This window comes from Aquila chrysaetos, chromosome 5 (genome assembly GCF_900496995.4).
Source record: "Aquila chrysaetos chrysaetos chromosome 5, bAquChr1.4, whole genome shotgun sequence".
NCBI lineage: Eukaryota > Metazoa > Chordata > Aves > Accipitriformes > Accipitridae > Aquila > Aquila chrysaetos.
Window position 1 is genome coordinate 47,343,793 of NC_044008.1, and position 20,510 is coordinate 47,364,302.

General features: G+C 37.8%; 1 protein-coding gene across 2 annotated transcripts in view; it reads left to right on the top strand.

Moving 5' to 3' along the window:
- The window catches only part of WDR72 (WD repeat domain 72), a 129,757-nt gene that overhangs the window by 77,936 nt on the left and 31,311 nt on the right, over nucleotides 1–20,510 (top strand). For both annotated transcript variants that reach the window (XM_030016258.1, XM_030016259.1), the window contains exon 18: nucleotides 6,548–6,659. In XM_030016258.1, coding sequence (XP_029872118.1) covers nucleotides 6,548–6,659 — 112 coding nt within the window. The remainder of the gene's footprint in view (nucleotides 1–6,547; nucleotides 6,660–20,510) is intronic.

Genomic DNA, 20,510 nt, shown 5'->3' on the forward strand with positions numbered 1-20,510 from the left:
CTCTGTGCTGCATTTCAAGTGCAAAGAATGTTTTCCAGAGCTGAGGTGTGCAGGGGTACTACAGTGATAGTCCCCTGTTCTATTAGACAGACAGTAATGGTTTCTGCAAATATTCACATTCAATTGAATTCAGCATTTTGTCTTGAGCTTATCAGTCGTTTATTATATCCCCGCTCTCTGCACATCTTCCATATTATTTCAGCATTCTTCTTCCCTCACAAACTCCCCTTTTCTCTTACAATAAGATTTTGTTTTCCTTTTTTGAATCCTTTTAATAAAAAAATCGAATATAGGACCTCAGTTTCAATAGCTGCAAATGTCATGTGAAATTCATATAATCTCTTGCTGACCTGGTCAGCTGCTGAAACTCTTTACAGAGCAGAGTTGTATAGCCATGAAACTTATATTTGTAGCATAGCTGATTACGTGAGATCTCTGTATTTCTATTTTCCAGTGAATTTAGTGACTGATCAATTCATGCAATGATAATGGTCTTATCTACTACAGATTAGTGTGCACGAAGATAAGGTGTGTAATAAGCTGCCTCATGCTTTTTTTTTATCTGGAAAGACTTTAAATTTAATATGCTGAAATTGTCAAGTACTGCAAATACCATGCTATAAATGCTTCTCAAATTTTAACATTATTCAGACACAGCTTTGTAGTTGCAATAAGCTTTATTAACCTGCTTTGTAGGGCAGATTTTGGGTTGTTTGCAGCCAAACTGCCGTAAACGTTTCAACATTCAAAATAATTTGTGATGTTGGCAATAGGTTTGGGTATTCAGCAATGAGTGATTTATACAAAATTATATGTTTTGTTGATAGTACGCTGTCTTTGTTAAACCTTTCTTTATATGAACACAGATTTATGGCCAATTTATTAATCCTGAACAACCTGATTAAGCACTCTTGTACATTTACCCAAAACATCACTAGTTACCCTGCTTTTAAAAACTTTTTTTTATTGTTATCTTCAGTGGAGGAGACTGACTCTCAGACATGACCCGAAGGACTTACCATTTATTGATTCCTCATCTCCTTGCAGTACTGTAACAGATTCTGTGCAAACAAGGAAACTGAAAAAACCTGCTGCAGATGATTGATCAGGGGTCTACTGACTTCTTGAAGTTGAAGGGCTGAGGGAGGTGTTTTTCTGTCTTAAATTTTAAAAATGCATATATTTTAAAAATATTTTTCTAGGATTATTTTTCCCCAGATGATTTTAAAGGAAAGGTCATCTTCATGCATTTTGCTGTTCTTTCAGATAAAATATAGCTTGTTGTTGCCACAGTCCCATCCTGCCCAGAAATTAATTAAGCGTGCTCATCTTTTCAGATAGATATAAAAAAAAAAAAAGCTTGCCCTGAAATATTTAATATGAGGAAACGATGGTTGCATTTCTGCCCTTAATTGTCCTTACAGTATACTTAAAATAGCCTGTTTCTCAGTTACATCTGTGATAGGTATTTGGTTATATTTTAAGTTTTTTAAATACTACTACTATATTATTGCAGCTTTATGGAACCTTTTTGGCTGAAAGGGTGAACATTAAAATAAAACTTTAAAAAAAAAAGTTATCAGAATAGTAGAACTATGGTGCAAACAAAACATTTTGCCTGTTGTTGACTCTAGCAGATATAAGGATGTTTTCTTCCACCAGAAGGATTTCTTTGATAATTATTTCCTTGCTCTTCCCAGCTCCTTAGTCTTCAAACGATAGATGTTGAAATGCCTTCTCCCTATATCTTTATTCAGGCATTTCAAGAGCAAGAATACAATAGGAAATAATTTGCTTCCTTTTTTCGTGGTCTAAGATCTTTTTAAATCTTATTGAGTGAAGTTACTTCTTGTTAGGTTGACTTTCCTGAAGACTCAAGTCCTTTGTCTCTTCACACAATGGTTATAGACCAAGTAAGCGTCCTTCTACAGTATGTCTTACTCCCTGAGCTGGACAACCATTTGTAAAACAGAGTAAACAACTCTGTCTCTATAGCTGCCTTCTGGTTTTCAGTGCTAATCTCAGCAAAGAAATTCAATACTAAACATGGCAGTGAGTTTTGCATGAAAACTTAATAGGTCAGTAGTTCCACTAACAAAATGTTAAGTGTACAGTCTTCACATCTATGGTCAAGGATTGTAGTTACATGACAACACGTGAGCGGTCTGTCATACCATCAGTTAAGGGTGACCGTCAGTCTATGGGGTTCAGCAGTTTGTTTGTTATGTATGGCAGTATCAGGGCTCTGTGGTGTGATGTACCTGTATAGAAGTGAGAGAGCTTTATCAGATTCATTACCAATGCCTTTGTGATCAGTAGGAGTTACACATCTGTTCCTCCTAGTCCTGAGTTACCTGGACATGAGTCATCTCTAACCTTGAAATGGTCCTGTTGTATAGTCCCAAGTAATAAGATCTTGTTAAAATTTGGATGTATTAATTCAGAAGCATCATCAGAAATCCAGTTTATACAGCTTCAGCGTACAACATTTAGGTCCTGATTTGGAAGTCCTCTACTGCCATCCTGATGTTGCAGTATTCCTTTTCTGTGCAAGAAAATTTGTATCCTCTATTATCAGCTAGCTGCTTAGCATAGTCTCCCCTTAGGAAAACTGTTGATGCTATATTTAGAACTCTGACATAATAATCTGCATGAGGAAGGTACTTGCTTTAGCCTCCCTCTTTCACCAGTGGAAAAAGATAGACACTGTGGAGGGGCTGCTGAGATTTTAGGAGGAATGAATCATCTCATGATTTTCTCATCTCTTTCTATTGATTTCTGCAGTGCACCCATGGTTTTTTTTTTCACTTGAGTTACTTCATTTCCATTAATATCTAAAAGTGGGGTGAATCTGAGATATATTACAAAGGATTTTACTTTCAAAGAATAAACCACTTCATGTTAAGGCCATTGCAGACAGTAGTACTGATAAGCTAGTACCTTCTATACTGATGCCCAAGTTTACAGTAATTTGTCTAACAAGCTCTGAATGCATTTGGTTTTACAGCATTTGACTCTACCTGAAGCCAACTGACTTCAGTATAAGTGTCTAGACAACTCTCCTGACAGTTACTATCCAGAATTACAGCAAAGCAGAGTGGCTAATATGTCTGATGGGATGAGGAGAAAGTATAAAGGCAGGCTCGTGGGTCGAGATGAGGACTGGGAGGGATCACTCCCCACTTATGGTCACGGGCAAAAGACAGGCTCAACTTGGGGAAGAAACAAAATCAATTTAATTTACTACAAATCAAATCAAAACAAGGATATTGGGAAGTAAAACCAAACCTTAGAACACCTTCCCCCCAGCCCTCCCTCCTTCCCGGCTCAACTCCACTCCCGGTTCTCTCCACCTCCTCCCCTCAGCGGCGCAGGGGGACGGGGAATGGCGGTTGGGGTCAGCTCCCCACACCTTGTCTCTGCCGCTCCTTCCTCCTCAGGGGGACGCTCCTCACTCGTCCCCTGCTCCGCCGTGGGGTCCCTCCCAGGGGAGACAGTCCTCCACGAACTTCTCCAACGTGACTCCTTTCTGCGGGCTGCAGTTCCTCACAAACTTCCCTGGCGTGGGTCCTTTCCGCGGGCCGATCTTCAGCCACGCGCCGCTCCAGCGCGGGCTTTCCCATGGAGTCCCGGCCATCGTGGGGGGCCTCCGCTCCCCCGCTCCCCTCCACGGGCTGGGGGGGACAGCTGCCCTCTCACCACGGGCTGCGGGGGCACCAACCTCCTCAGGGGCCCCTCCTCCCCCTCCTCCTTCCCTGACCTCGGGATCCGCAGAGGGGTTCCTCTCACGTTCCAATCCCCCCGCTCACTACCGGTTCCCCTTCGGAAATCCGTTCTCCCAGAGGCGCGACCGCCATCGCTGACGGGCTCGGCCTTGGCCGGCGGCGGGCCCCACTTGGAGCCGCGGAAGCTTCTAGCAGCTTCTCACAGGAGCCGCCCCTGCGGCTCACTCCCCCGCTACCAAAAAAACAACGGTGCCACACAAACCCGTAACACTCCCCAATGTGACACTGTTACGGAGGCATCTGGGAGGCAGTTTCTGCAAGGCTCAGCCCTGTAGAGGTTATGGCCTGAGCAACAACCAGGAGTGATGTCTGTTGACTATTCTCCTTAGACCAACTCATTGTAAAGGGAATAGTCATCCTTGGAAATAATTGATAAAGTGTAGAAAGGAAAGCCAGTATAACTTATTATATATGTAATGGTACAGCTTGCCTCAACTTTTGGTCACTTGCCTTTTTGACTTGTACTCTAGTGTTGGTGCTGCAGAGCCAAACAATTACATTTCACTCCTTGATATCTGCTTTTATAGTTGGACATATGCTATTTATACATTCTCAGGCACAGAAGAAGCATAATTTCTGTCATATTTCATGATCCCATCTAAGAAGCAGCTAGTATTTGCAACAGTGGATACAATTATGAGAAAAAAAAATGAATACATATTAGTAGCTAACAAGATAGCCAATGTATATGTAATCCACAAGAATGCTAAAGTTAAAGTGGAAACTGTCAGATAAAATGAAAGGTGGTCATGCAGATTTGTTTTTTGTTAGAAACAGGCAAAGCTTCTGGAGATTTTTAGACTTGGTGATAATGATAGATGAGGTATATGACTTCTTGGGGAAGATGCAGTGAGAGACAAAACTAAACATGTGAAACCACCCTGAGCACGGTGGAAATGCAGATTTGACAAAGTGATAGAGAAGTAACATGCGGAGATGTACAGGTGCCTCTACAATATCACTTTGTGCCATTTGCTACAGATTTTTATTTTGTTTTAAGATGTTAGAGGAACTTACGTGTTACAAATGCTGCCTGGCTGGCATATACAGCAATGGTACAGGTAATGAATACCTGATCCAGATTAGTGACAGGTTCTTAGCAGATCAGAACACAATGAAAAATACATAATGCGTGTAATTCTTCTGTGTAACTGTAAGAATTTTTTTTTGTCAAAAATTTCCCCAGGACAATGACTACATGTCTGTGTTTTGTTTTCTTTCTTAATTATTATAGATATATTGTAAGAATCTACTGTAAAGTCAGGATCTGTAATCCCCAAAACTCAGGCTTGTATGGATGTGAGGAACTGGAAACTGCCTTTGTTTTCCCCTGTAAAATAAAGTGCTATTGTAACAAGATGAAGGTTTGTGCTATGTTAAAGCACATAGGGCTGGGTTCACTTGCTGTGAACTTTCACACTGTGTGAACTTTCACACTGTGGACCTGACACTAACATACTTGTCTACAATAAAGGACTTTGTCACAAAGGACACCTACAGCCTTTGTTTTGCTTAATGATTTGAATTTACAATGGCAGCTAGAAATGTGATTGAGGACAGCCCACGAATTCACTGTAGTTGATTAGCGAGATGAAACTGTCTCTCTTCCAGGCAGTTTGAGGGAGCCTGCACATCAACTTCAATTCGTATTAAAGTTAAATAATTTAAATAGATTTTTTTAATAATATAAATATCATATAAACATAATTTTTTTATAATATAAACATAGTTAACTTAAAATTTTCATATTAAAATTAAATTCACATTTAAATTGGAGTACGCTGTCCTGGAAACTTTAGATTCTCTCTGTCTTTCAGGAAATTTCTTGTACTAGAGAATGAATACTTTCCTGAGAGGCAAAAATTGTATTTCTTTTCTGAAGGAAATATCAAATGAAGAAAACGTATGCATGCTGCCATTCTGCACCATGCTGAACTTTAGGCTGAGTAAGAACTGCATAAGTTTGGGTCCATTGTGTAAGGTCTTCATGTGCTTTATAAACGCCTTAGGTCTTCAAACTTTCTCAGTTCTCTTGGGGCTTCTCTGCTAAAGTAAAGAGAAGGAAAGTGATAACTCTATCACAGTCTCCACACTGCATTGTCTTAACACCCATATGTCGTGCATCACCTATTGCAAGTAGCATTTATAGGCTGTTCGTAATTCCAGAAGATGTTCCTTTTGGATAACAGTAGTTTGAGGAATGGTATTTCTCTTTGTGTTAGACAAAAAATACAGTATTATCATGTTTGAGCTAGAGGAAGAAGATCACCACTAATAACAAAACAAGCTTTTCAGAGAGAGACTAGCCACCAAAATTTCTAAAAAAGTCAAAATACAAGGTCCTTATCCAGTCTATGAAGCATTTTTTCATACATCGTAGAAAAAAAATGAAGATATTTCTTATTAGCTGTTATCACCATGTGCTTTACTAATGTATATTGTCAAGACCCCTTGAAATCAAGGAGGCAGTAGATGACCAATTCTAGTTTTGAGATTAAAGAAAACGAATATTTAATTAGTAGGAAACAGTCACGATTGACAACTTGCACCATTTTATTGCTATCCAGTTAACATTTATTTCTCAATATGTATGTAGAGACACGTAATTATCACTGTCTGAAAGATATTGATAAGTGTTGACTTTCTAATGACTTTCACTGGAACAGTCTTAAAATTTTGTAGTAGTTATTTAAAATTGTCAAATGCTTAGATAAATAATTGAAGTACTGATATCATCCAATAATAATTTGCATTTATGACAGATTATTGAGGCAATGCAAGCAGTGCTGCTGGCAGAAGTTCAAATGACTATGAATACCTGGAGAAAGACAGCAATCTGCAGAGAGCCATTGGCCATAGTAGAGAATGGAAATGGTAAGTTGCGAACACTGCCAAAGACTGAGAAGAGAGATTTGCAAATTTGCAATACGTTAAAAATATTTCTTTGCCATGTAGGTGGAAAATTTATTGGTATATTCTTTTAGAAGAACTTTCTCTAGTACTCAGAACAAGTTAGGAGTATGAGTTCATAATACATTATTTCTGTGTAAGACAAGCCAAGTGGCCTATTTGTGACCTTATCAGGCTGTGAGTTTTCTCATATGATTGTCAAGGAGTTAAAGGACTTCCATGATCTCTCATCATCTCTGAATATTAAAGAAGAAAGGGTAAAGTTTCGTTGATTGTATGATAGCTCTGGTATTGTAAATACATTTGCAAATAAAGGAAGTACTGTGTCTGAAATAGAACCAATAAATTATATTGAAAAGAAGTTTTACAAATTTATCTTTTCAATGACATCAGAACTTATACAGCATTAAAAATTAATTGCTTAAATTTTATAACTTCATAATGTAATACAGGATATTTTATTTTTCTTTTAGAAATAGCCTCCCTGTAAGGAGATACTAAATGCATTTTACAATTAGATCATTTCATTTCACAAGAAGCTTACTCTTTGCAACTTTACAATGGTGCTAATGTTTATGGTAAAAAAGGTTGAACCTGAATTTATGTTATGAAGTTATACAGTTTAGCCCATTAGCTGAGTCTTAACATTAAGTGACCTAAATTTTAGATCCAATCTTATTAGTGAGCCTTCTCTTGGGAAACTAATTTATAATCTCATTGAGTGTGTGTGTCTGTCATGAAAATTTGTTACCGATCTGCTTGTTCCAGGATACTAAAAATGATCAGTGATACTTGCTTCAGGCCACAAAACAAAACAGTGTCTCTATGATTTGGACTGCTGGAATATAGTGAAACTCAAAACACTTTGAATAATTGTCATATATGAGTTTATATTTTGCTTACAATGAAGATTGCTTTAAATAATTTTAATTTTATGTGGTTTGGAACAAGATGCATTGTAACTAAAACATCCCCAGCTGTGAAGTTCATAGATGGATTTGATTTCAAATTTCCTGAATTTTCAGGGTGTATTTCAATGTGGTGTTTTAACATGTGTTACAACAAAAATGGGACTAACTGGAAGTTGCAAATCCAGATATCTGCAAACTCCAGATGTGTTTAGGTCTTTGGGCTTGTTTCAAAACCTTCTATGCTAGATGAAAAAACATTTCTGTTATGTAGAGAGTGGTGGAATGATTGTAAGAGTCTAGTAGTCAACTGTTGTTTAATTCTTGTTAATTATTAAGGCTCACACAAGTTATGAATTTAGGGGACTTACTTCAGCTTTCCACTTTCTGAAAGGGGGATTTGATTGTTTGTATGTCTAGTAAAAGTTTTTTGCCATCGAGATTTTTACCCTATTATTTGAAGGTTATTCAACAAACAACTAGAAAATTGCTTTGCTAGAATGAGCACGGTATTCATATGCATTTATACTGGCTAGGACTTTTTTTCATATTTCGTGATCTGAACTACATAAATATATCCTGTAAAGCAGAATGGATTTTTTGATATATTGTTCAGCAATTTAATGTATTCTGGAATAGACAGAAAACATACAGGAAGACTGGGAAAGAGAGGTTACACTATGAGTATTTGATGTCATATTAGCTCCCTTTGTTCTCATTTCCATTCATGTTTTAGCATGTTGGATTATTTATCACAATAAGTGAATAGCACAAATGTTCTTGTCTTGGTTTGTATGGTTTTCTAATTGGCACTGCAGAATTTGATGGGTTTATTCAGAATTGAACAGATTTTTTTGTGATTTCTAATATGTTAAAGAGTAAAACTGTTTGTGGCATGTAATGATATGCAGAAATTATTAAAAACCCATCCAGGAGTAAGTCTACAACCAGTGTAATTACTAAGACAAGCAATTATATCTGGTTTTAGTCATTCATCTGATAGGTATGTTGTCTTATCTTAAATTATCTGTATTTATGGGTTGTACAGTAGTTGTCATCTTGTGCAACATCAAAGTAAAGGATAAATATTGTTTCAGGTTTTTAAGCCATAATTCAAGACTGGGATCATGCACTCTGACCCAAAGTAAAAGTATCTGAATCTTGGCTGCTATCATCATTGTATTGTATTGCATTTTTGTTTAATTGGAATTAATAGATTTGATCTGGAGATGTTTAACCTTGTTTAACTCAACAAATTTCCACTGAAGTCAATAGAAGTTTTCTTTAAAAAGACAAACAGAACTTTCAGGATTTGACCTTCAGTTTTTATTATCTTTAAAGTTTATAGTACATGATATAGTTGTTTTTTCAGAAAGCTCCTTACTCCTTAGGAAGCTCCTGCATCCTAACTTCATGGTTAAGGGTGATAGCGTTTAGACAACAGCTTTACTTGCTGAATAATTTAAAATGCCACATTTTTCTCTGTGGTTCCAAACAGACAGAATTGTTTGATTGAATAAAAATAAATTAAAAAAACCATAATATGTTTTTCTAGAAACAAAGATAAGGAATTAAAAAAGCTATTCATGTAAAACATGCCAGAGAAAGGGTTAACTGTGTTCTGTCCTAGTACATTCTCCCATTGTTGCTAAAAGGAAATATAAATGCAAACAGTTGCAATTTCTTTGTTAATGTCAGAGATAATAATTTTGGACCTGTTCCAAACATATTGATAGCTATCTTAACATTGATTTCTGCAAGCTTTGCTTCAGGTTTTCAAAGAAGCTGAGGTTTTCCCTAATTTTTTTACATGCATCGTAATTCTGAAAAAGTACACTGCACTTTATCCTTTCCTGCCTTTTTCCTAAACGCTGATAATCTCAGGTTAATGGTACCATTTAACAGGGTGTCAGTGTGGTATTGTTTTCCCCTGCCATGTGAGTCAGATGCAATGATTTTAAAATCTTAAAAATCTATCCACTCTTACTTGCATAAACTAAGGAACTAAGTTTGCTGGTATTCTTCATGCATTTATTATTTGTAGTATTTGATCTTATGACATATATATCTAGTCCATACCCAGCCATGTGCAGAACTTCTTTGATTGGAGGAAAAATGGTGGTAATACCACTGTTCTTATTCAATAGCCCAGTGATTGGATACAAAGAAACTGGATAGTCCCTCTTGTAGTTGATTCGAAGCCATATCTTCCTCAACAGTAATTTCATTGCTTATTCTCAAGGCATTCTGCAGTGAGTCATCTACAGAGGTTTCACTTTTCACGGAAATCTCAAAATATTTGCAAGGGTAAGAGTTAGAAATGAGATTCCCTCACCTCCTGGTGTGTGTTGTGTGTAGGACTGTGATCTCCTTTTAGCTACTGCACTGAAGCAGTTTCCAATGTGCCATCCTTGGATGCCTGTTTCTTCTAATGCATAGGGAGCCAAAACTATCTTATTTGAAACAATATTATAGCATACAAGTTCTTCTGGAATTGTGTGCCTCATTTTTTCGTAAAATGTGAAGAACTGGATTTATTTACCATTTAAGAAAATTGTGAGGATAAAGATGTTCAAGATGTTCATGGTCAGATACTAAACTAAGGAACTGATGTATGCAATATTCCAGGAATGCCAAAAAATGGAAAAGTGAAAGGAAAGCATAAAGTACAGGCTTTATTCCCAAATACAGAATATTATTTTAACTGCTTCTTATATTTGTGGAAAATTTAGATGTGAAAAATCACACTACTAAGACTAGCTTGCAATAAATTCTGGTTTGCACTTAAAAATTCCTAGTTTAAGAAACTGCTAATGATTCAAGCTTTTAAGTATATTTGAAAGCTATTAACTATAACCTCATCTTTTGTATGTGGTTTTGGACGTCTTTAAACTATTCAATTAAATAAATTGGTTCTTGCAGGAAAAAAGCTTCTGCTGATAAATACCAGAGTGAAATTAATGGTGGCAATTGAATTCCATAGGTTAGTGTAAAGAATTGTCAAAGACTTATCTAGAATATAACAATATGTTTTGTTAAAATAAAGAATCCATCCAGTAATGGTAAATCAATGAAAGGCAGGATATAACAGCTTCTGTTCACTAGAAAAGCGTAGTGACCTGCACCAGAGGGTTTCAAACACTTCTGTTGACTGGGTTTCAGAAATCCGTCCAGTTGCAGACAACTTCATGTCAACTCTTAGGAAGTCATTCTGTGACTGTGTCTTTCTGTATAGCGAATGAATCTTCTTGCCTGCCTGCAAAGTTATAAGGTTTTGTCAAGGAAGTGCAGATAAGGAGAAGGGTTGTTCTGTCTCTGATATTTTCTTTCATGTTGTCATCTTGTTACAACCTACTGCCTTTTCATATTAGTCCAAATATACATTCTGACTCTATTTAAACAAAAACGACCCAAAAGACAACACTGACTCTGAGCATTAGTCTATTTGGACCATTGATATCACAAAGATTACACAGGATTTCAGTGAAAACTTGTCCTTGGTTGCCTGATTGCTGGGGAAATAGCTTTTAGGGGTGTAAAATGCATTGATACTCTTACTTACTGTAACCACATAAATGTAATTTGTGTTGTTTGTGTTCTGGTGAAATACTACATGCCCAGAAAACTTGAACAACATCTGAGGAATTAATTTCTGCCTTAACATTTTACATTCAGATAAATGTACATCTGTCCTCATATCTTTACATTTCCCTTACTGTGTTAGTTTCAGGTTTGGTTTGGGGCTTGTGATGTATATAATGTATTAAATCTTTGAGACTGCTCGCCTTGCTGTGGCTGGGTTCCATACCCAACATGAATCAAGTAATCAAGCAAAATCTGGAAAAAGGTGTCCAGACAAAATGTGCTGGAGTCCTATATATGCACGTAACCAGAAAATGAAAGCCATCGGTGCAGCGCTTGGGAAATCTCTCTTCTCTTGTGGATTGACTACTTGTACAATCAGGGATTATGTCGGGCATGGGGTGGGGGGAACTCATGGGAGCATTTCTGATACACAAAAGAAGAAAAGGCTGAAGAGAATGGGTTACAAAGGAACTGGAGGTAAAAACAAAAAAGTCTAGGAAAATGGAAAAGGAAAAACTTATAATAGAAGCATGGCAATGTGAACATGTACAAAAGGTTACGAGTTTTCCAATGGTTGGTTGATCAAAAAAAAATCAAGAGTAGAATTTGATCCCTAGGAAATGAAGAAATTTTGACAGTGTGCGTGATTTTGGATTGAAAGAAAGTGAGAAAAAAGATCATTAAATGCACAAGCAGTTAAGAATCCATGTATCCCGGCAGCATGGGTTTTGAAGAGCACAAGAGAAAATGCTCCATTTTTAGCACATTCTAATCACATGAAAAAAAAGACAATTCAGTTGTCTGGAAGAAAATCAAAGACAGTAAGAAGCATCTTTCATTATGACAGGTATCTTAAAGGAAAGCAAGTGAAGGGTTTGTGTTAGTTTTTACGATCTATTTGTTAAACTCACAGATTTTACTGATTTTTTTAATTATTATTATTTTTTTTAATATGCAGATATTTGAAGGAACCTAAGGTGATTTACCCTATGCAGGCTGGTTTTGGTTTGTTGTTTTTTTTTTTTTAATTGCTTTGAGGAACCAATAGTACTTCCTGCTGCTTTCTCAGACTAGTTAAATTTTTCAAGGGTATTGAGATTAAGTATCTTCAGTTTAGCATATGAAGATCCTAGACTATGTCTCCAGAGCTTATGTTTCCACTGGCCAAAAAGTGTAACAGGATTAATAGATTGCACTTAGTAGTGATGAGATTACATTTGCATGAACCCACCCTAAATTCTTTTCAAGAACAACGTTTCTACAATATATCAAAATTCTGTTTACAAAATGTAGTGAGAGCTGATCTGATTAGGTCAAAGTAGAGTCCTGTTCATATATGTTGAAATCTGAATCCTGCCACCATTGTCATGACGTAAGCATAGGTTTTGGTAAAAATGAGTGAGAATGTTGATGTGAAATCTTTACACTTCAGGAATTCCTTTCATATATGGATCCTCCAAAATACATGAATGGAAATGTCCTTCTGAGCCTCACAGTATCTGTGATTAAAACATGTAGTATTTAAAATGAAATTGATCAAAACTGCCCCTCTTCCTATGTAGTCTCTCTGTGCTTTGCAGTATTTCCAAACTTTAGTTTGAGTTTTAGAGCAAATTTGAACCAAACACTACCATCATATTTTCTTGCAGTTGTTACTTTTCAACTGTTTTGACTTTAGGTTTCAGATATCTTCCTGTCTGGCATCTCACACTTTTCCAGTTTAACCCTCTTCTCCTGTTGCGTGTTACATCTTCCACCTGGATTCTTTCAGGCTGTTTTATTCCTTTACATTCCCATCTTCTACTTCCTCTTTTTCCTGAGAAACAAGAATATTAAAATTTATCTGCAAAATGGAATTTCCTTTCTCTGCCCACTCTATTCTTCTTATTAGTGCAAACATTTCAGCCAATAGGAACAGGAAGTTTTTTAGATGGAACTGAAGTTTTGTGTTCTTGGACAAGTTCATGCGTGTAACAAAGTTCATTAAACTATTGGACTTAATTCAGGCTGTTTTAAAAAAATTTTTGGCAGGCCAATTTTGTGTGTGTGTGCATTAACAATAAGCAGTGTAAGAAATGATTGTATAATCAACATTTCATCACTATTAATGAGAATTAGATTAATCTGTAATCTCATTTTAGTCCATGAAACAGCAAACCAATTAATCTAGCATTTCTTTGATGAATGGACTTTGAGTATAAGCTGGTGACAGCAGTAGCTTTCCTCTGTACTGAATATGCATTAAAAATGAGTGTATTATATCCTAGTTTCCTATTACAAATATTTCCAGTAAAAGAATACAAATCAATGTTGTATTTTAGCATCTAACCTGCGGTTTAACTGTACCACTGTATCATGTCCTATATATCCAATTAAAACTGTATTTTGATCCAGTAGTCTTTAATATTAGTGGTCAAGTACTAAAGGAAGTAAGCTTAAAGACTTGTTCTAGAGCTACAGCTTATTTCATTCCATGCATCATATATTTTACCAGAGAACTCCTTAATGTAGCAGAAATCAGATTTGGTGTGTATTTTTACACAAAATCAAATTGTACAGGCGCCATCTCAGACTCCTCCAAAACATTAGGAAGGATAGGATTCACTGGTCAAGGAGGCAGTAAGCATGACATGTATTCTAAATTCAAATGGACAATATAGCTTGGACAATTTTGTTTTCTATGTGCTTCTTTCAGTGGTTACTGAAGTGGAAGAATCTCTAATATACCTTCTATTTAGATCTTTAAAAGTAAACATTTTTTTCAGGCTGTTAATATAGGCATAAAATTATCATTGGTTCATTTCTCATCTCTACTGTTTATTTAGAAGTTCATTTGGGACAGTCAAAGCACAGCACAAGTCTCTCAAAGATTCAGAAGCTGGTTCTGAGTTGGGGCTTCAAAATAAAAAGTGAAGGAACCGCAAGTATTCCATGTTTAAAGCAGTGTCCCTAGCTTTTTTGGAGCAAGCCTAGTCTCCTCTGTCTTCCACTGTTTGTCACATCTTGCTTCCTTATTCTGACTGTCTCCTTGCCTATATTGTTCTTAGTCAAACACAGTGTTCAGGCTTACCAAGAGCATATAATTTGTAATCCTTATAGTTTAGTTAGAACCCTGCTTTTTTTTTTTTATGACTAATTTAGTATACAGAGCCATGGGTCAAATAAGACTCCTGATGTTCCCTTAGAACTGGAAGAGATGTAAACGTACCATGGAAAATAAGTAAGTGACAATGTAATGTTTTAATTTCTTGTGTGTCTGTGTAACATGAGTCTTAATTTCATCCGAAAAGGTGGATAGAATAAAACCTTTTGTTTTTCACCCTGGTTAGGCTATGTTTTGAAGTTTGTCCTTCTACTATTTTAACTTAGCAATACTCAGAATCTCGAACTGCTCAGATTCTCTCCTGTTCATTGTCCACGCTGTTAAGTAACTCACAGGCCTTAATGGCGTTTCCCTGCTTCACTCTTTATTTGTCCTTCCACTCACCCAGCTTCTGTAAAAGCTTGTGAATAAAACAGCAAAAAAAGAATACTTTAGTTCCAAGCGTAACACTTCCTCTAGAATTGGTTGTGCTAATAATTCTTGCAAAGCTGGAGATCTTCTATTATGGGTCAATTATGAGAAGCAGACAGGAGTGGGGGGAAGTACTTCTATGTATAGTCCATTGTTAGTACTAAAACTTAGCCCTGTGCTAATAGCCATAGAGCAGAACAACACACTATCAGAATACCTTGTTTGTATTTGTAATAACACTCCATCTAGAATTTTTCTGAACTGTATTGATGTTCTGTAATCTCCAGCCTCCTGATACTATTTTTATTAATTTCTTCCTATAAAATTTATTTGCTGTTTGAAGTTCATGTACAATTTTATGGGTACATGAAGATCAGGAAAGACTTAAATAGATCCTAACCTAGAAGGACTGGAGACCTGGACACCTTTCTGAGGAAGGAGTGTTTCAGAAAAGGATGGGTAAAGGGGATGATCCCCAGGTAGAAGAGTTTTCTTCTTCATGTTATGAGGTTATACTGCTGCCCTGCTTGAAACAGGTATGTAAGAGTTTGACAGTATTTTTTTCTTTGGGCTCTGTTGACTGGCTTTTGCTTGTTGTGGGGTATAAAATCTTGCTGAGAGGTTTTGATTGCAGTTCGCTATGGCTTGTATTGTCTTGGGCTGTTGGGAAGCCATACCAATTTGCAGTATGCAGTTAGCAATTTTTTCCATGCTTTGGTTAGTCTTCTCTTGTGATTGGAATAGCATTTGGTATTGGGTCTGGCTGAGATGGAGTTAATTCTCCCCATAGCAGCCCTTGTAGTGCTGTGCTTTGCACTGGTAGCTAGAAAGGTGTTGATAACACACCAGTGTTTTGGCTGCTGCTGAGCAGCGCTGGCACAGCATCAAGGCTGTCTCTCCAACGTTTTTGCCCCCCTCAACGGCAGGCTGGGGCTGGGCAAGATCTTGGGAGGGGACGTAGCCAGGACAGCTGACCTAAGCTAACCAAATGGATATTCCATACTACATGATGTCAGCTCAGATATGAAAGCTAAGTAAAGGGAGACAGAAGCGGGGGCATTTTCGTCTTCCGGAGCAACCACTACACGTACTGAAGCCCTGCTTCCCGGGAAGTGGCCGGATATCGCCTGCTGATGGGAAGTAGAGAGTAACATCATTTGTTTTTCTTTGCTTTCACTTTATTTAACTGTTCTTATCTTGACCCACGAGCCTTTTGTTATGTTTTCTCCCCCCGTCCAGCTGAGGAGGGGGAGTGATAGGACATCTGACTCATGGCACCAAAAAGACTGTGGTGGGTTGACCCTGGCTGGATGCCAGGTGCCCACCAAAGCCACTCTATCATTCGCCCCCCTCAGCTGGACAGGGGAGAGAAAATATAACAAAGGGCTCATGGGTCAAGATAAGGACAGGAGCGATCACTCACGAGTTACTATCATGGGCAAAACAGACTGAACTCAGGGAAATTAGTTTAATTTATTACGAATCAAATCAGAGTAGGGTAATGAGAAATAAAACCAAATCTCAAAACACCTTCCCTCCAAGCCTCCCTTCTTCCTGGGCACAACTTCACTCCTGGATTCTCTACCTATCCCCCCCCACTGGCACAGGGGAACAGGGAATGGGGTTTATGGTCAGTTCATCACATGTTATTTCTGCCGCTTCATCCTCTTCAGGGGCAGGACTCCTCACACTCTTCCCCTGCTCCAGTGCGGGGTCCCTCCCACAGGAGACAGTCCTCCACGAACTTCTCCAACATGGGTCCTTCCCACGGGCTGCAATTCTCCATGAACTGCTCCAGCATGGGTCCCTTCCATGGGGTGCAGTCCTTTAGGAGCACACTGCTCCAGCATGGGTCTCCCCTGGGGTCGGAAGTCCTGCTAGAAAACCTGCTCCGTGGGCTCCTCTCTCCACGGATCCGCAGGTCCTGCCAGGAGCCTGCTCCAGCGTGGGCTTCCCACGGGGTCACAGCCTCCTTCAGGCATCCACCTGCTCCGGCGTGGGGTCCTCCCCGGGCTGCAGGTGGAGATCTGCTCCACCGTGGACCTCCCTGGGCTGCAGGGGGACAGCCTGCCTCACCGTGGTCTTTACCACGGGCTGCAGGGGAATCTCTGCTCCGGCGCCGGGAGCATCTCCTCCCCCTCCTTCTTCACTGACCTTGGTGTCCGCAGGGCTGTTTCTCTTACATGTTCTCACTCCTCTCTCCGGCTGCCATTTCTGTGTGCCCCGCAACTTTTTTTCCTTCTTAAATCTGTTATCCCAGAGGTGCTACTACTATCACTGATTGGCTTGGCCTTTGCTGGTGGTGGGTCCGTCTTAGAGCCGGCTGGTATTGGCTCTGTCGGACACAGGGGAAGCTTCCAGCAGCTTCTCACAGAAGCCACCCCTGTAACACCCCCCCCCCCCAGCTACCAAAACCTTGCCACACAAACCTAATACATATTTATTTAATTTTTTTTAGCATATGTGAAGCAAGGTACTTCCCAATTTTGAATCTTGTATTTTTTTAAATCTTTTAGAAGATACAGAATTGGTTCCTGAACCTAGTCTATAGCTGTATTTGAAATGTTCCTGTCCTTGAATTTCAGAATATCTGATTCCCTTAACTTACATTGAAGGAAATTATAAAATTAAGTCAACTCAAATATTGAACTAAACAGTAGTACAGTCATTATCTGGCAGTAAGACAGATGTAATGGTTTTATAGTATTGTTTATTTTAAAAAAATTCTTGCAGAAAGGGAGAAATTACTTCAAACTACTGCTAATATTTTTCAGTAAGATGGAAATTTTCCATTATGCATTTTGTGAAAAACACACTGAAAGGTAGAACTGCTTTATTTATACAAGTCTTCGTTATTAGTATCGAAGTTGAGAGTCTAGCTAACACTCACCCAGTAGAGCAACAAAACTGAACAGTGCTTGTCTCTAACACTGAGAGCAAGACATCCATCTCGGCAAAAAAAAAAAATGGTAATAACTCAAAAAGAAGCCTTTCTTGCCTGTCAAGCTTATCAAGAAAATATTTAACCAGTAGGAGGTACATATGCATCCTTCACTGTGTGGAACGTATATTAACAGAACTGTTAAATTTCATGGTGGAGAATGTGTTCATATCTGTCTGCACTTCTGCACACATCTTCACACATTTTCAGAAGTCTTAGTACATCCATTTGTGTTTCATGTCTCCCTTGTAATCCAGAATCTATTTTGCTTTTTTTATAAAGATGAGCTCACTGTTGCTGCAAACCAGATAAACATTATTAATAGAAATATTATTTCATATTTGGATGGTACATAGAACATGCATGCATTATGCAAAATATTATGCTAATCAGCACAAGAAGACTTCCAAATTCTGAAATTTAGTAAGTGTGTTGTTCAGTATTTTCTCCTCTCGTGCCTGATTCATATTTAGTGTTTCAGCATATGCTTTATTTTAAGGCCCAAAGTTATATCCACCAACTATCCTATCTTGCTTCAGCACTATATTTTAGTTCTTCGATTGTACTTACTAATAAAGATGGCAATTCAAATGTTAATGAATACAGAAACCTTTCCAGTACATCTGAGGAAATTTTTTCTCAAATTCAAAGTGTATCAGCAGAAGATTCCCTGCCCCCGCCTTGGAAAAATTCAGCTTGTATCACATTTAAGATACCTATCACTAATTCCCTAAAGACCAGGTGCCTGTATTGTTCTCATATGATTGATGTTAGTCACATCACCTGCTGCACTACTAGAAGATGCTCAGATAGCCTAGTGAAGAGGTGAAGTAGGAACCTGAGTCCAGGAGGTGTTTTCTCTAGAATAATTAATAGCTGGTCCGTGTATTCTTTTCTTCTCTACCACCCTTATATCAGGATAGGTTTTGGATTTTCTTTTTCTTTTCCTTCCTTTAGTTCCAGAAGTAAATTTAAAAAGAAAGAAACAAAATGTATCTGACATTGGTTAAGCATGCCAGCTCAGTTTTATATACTGATAATGTTCTATTGCTAAATTTTCTGTTTCTTTTGGAAATGGAGTGCTGTCAAGGTTTTTCATCTCACCAGACTGGAGAGTTTAATGCTGATAATGAACATAAATCTTTGTCTTGACTGAAAAGGCAAATTTTTTTTTTTTATTGTTATGTAAGTTAAGCAGGCACTGGTTTTAATTTGTGTTTTCAGGAATGAGTTAGGAAGATCTTTCAAATAGGTGAGTCCCAGATAATCTTAGCAGATTAAGGCCATCCTCAACCCACAGGAAAGAATTGGTTATCTAATTGGTATGTGCCTCCTGGAAGGTTTAAAAGGAGCCCCTTTCACTAGTGACCATTGTTATCCATGTCAAGGTATGATATATGGTATAGTGTATGAATTACACTGCTGGCAATAGACTATGTTAAAGAATAGTAAAAAAATATCATGAGTGTAAACCTGTGCTTTCCCATAATGAAATCTAATGGTTTAGTTGCATGGTTAAGAATGTTTTAAAATAAGATTTGTATGTGGTTAAGGACTTATGTCAGTGACAAGCAGGTGAGAAATAAAGCATCAGCAGAAGGTCTAATCTAACAGGCATAGCAAGGAGATCTACCTCACGTGTACAGAGACAGCAAGGCATGTCACAAAAAAGAATGGGCTGACGGACAGGGCAGAGAGAACCATTGTTTCCAATCTTGTGACAATTGTATGTAGCAGCCATGTTTGCAAAACAATCTCTCTAAAGTTCCATGGCTTATAAGGGAGTAATTTCCCTCAGCCTGGAGTAAGCTGGTTTTGTGAAGGGTCTTGAATGGTCAGCACAAATGTATGCGGTTTTTTAGTTATGCTCTAATATAGCTCACAGATATTATAAGGCAGTGTTCTTTTCACTCTTTGACTGTGCCTCTTAAAATGTGCCTTTCACCATTTGTGTTCTACTACCTAAAGAGGGTTTAAGGGGCAGGGCTACTCCGGAATAATAACCTTCACTGTCTGTCCCACATCCCCCGCCAAGCTGATATTGCAGTTTGAACCTTAACTGTGTGATGTAGATGCATTTTTCCTAAATTGATGAATGAATGACATGACGAGCATAATCTACTTTATGGAGAAGCAAGGCTGATAATTTGGGGATCAGTGCTCAGATATATTACTGTATACTTTCTATCTTAAAAATAGATATTTAATCTTGTATTATATTTATAGATCCATTAGATAGGAATACATAACAATACAAAATGAAGGATTTTCGGTATTTTTGCAGCTGTCTTTGTGTGATATTTGCAATTATATGTGAGATTTCAGAGTAGAATGTGAGGGGGAGCTGTCCCTCTTATAAAAGATATTATTTGAGTGCTCAGTGCTTTTAGGAGTCAAGCAGTAAAAGCCTTGCAACAAAACAAAAACCTTTAAGAACCTTGTTTATTGAATTCTGTTGGCTAAAACTGCCAAAAATAAATTAATAGCCGTTACCACTGCAGTGCTTTTTTTTGTTCAGAAGAAAAATATCTTGACATATTTTTTCATTTTGTGATTGGTGCACATTTCAAGGGTATAAATTAATCTTCAAAGGATCCTAGGGAATATCTTTCCTGGACACTTCACTTATACATCAAGTTGGCCATGTTAGCAATCTAATCACAAACCTGTAATTCAGTGGACAACAATTTCTTATTGTGAACAGCGTAGCAGCTTTTACTATCATTTAGGTCAGCCTAAGATTGCTGATGCACCATATGTTTCAGGCCATGGATGATGGATGGTATCCTCTGGTGCCCATCCCTAAGTGATTGGAAAGATTGAAGACACACAGTTCACTTAAGCTTGCTTACTATTACATCAAGTAA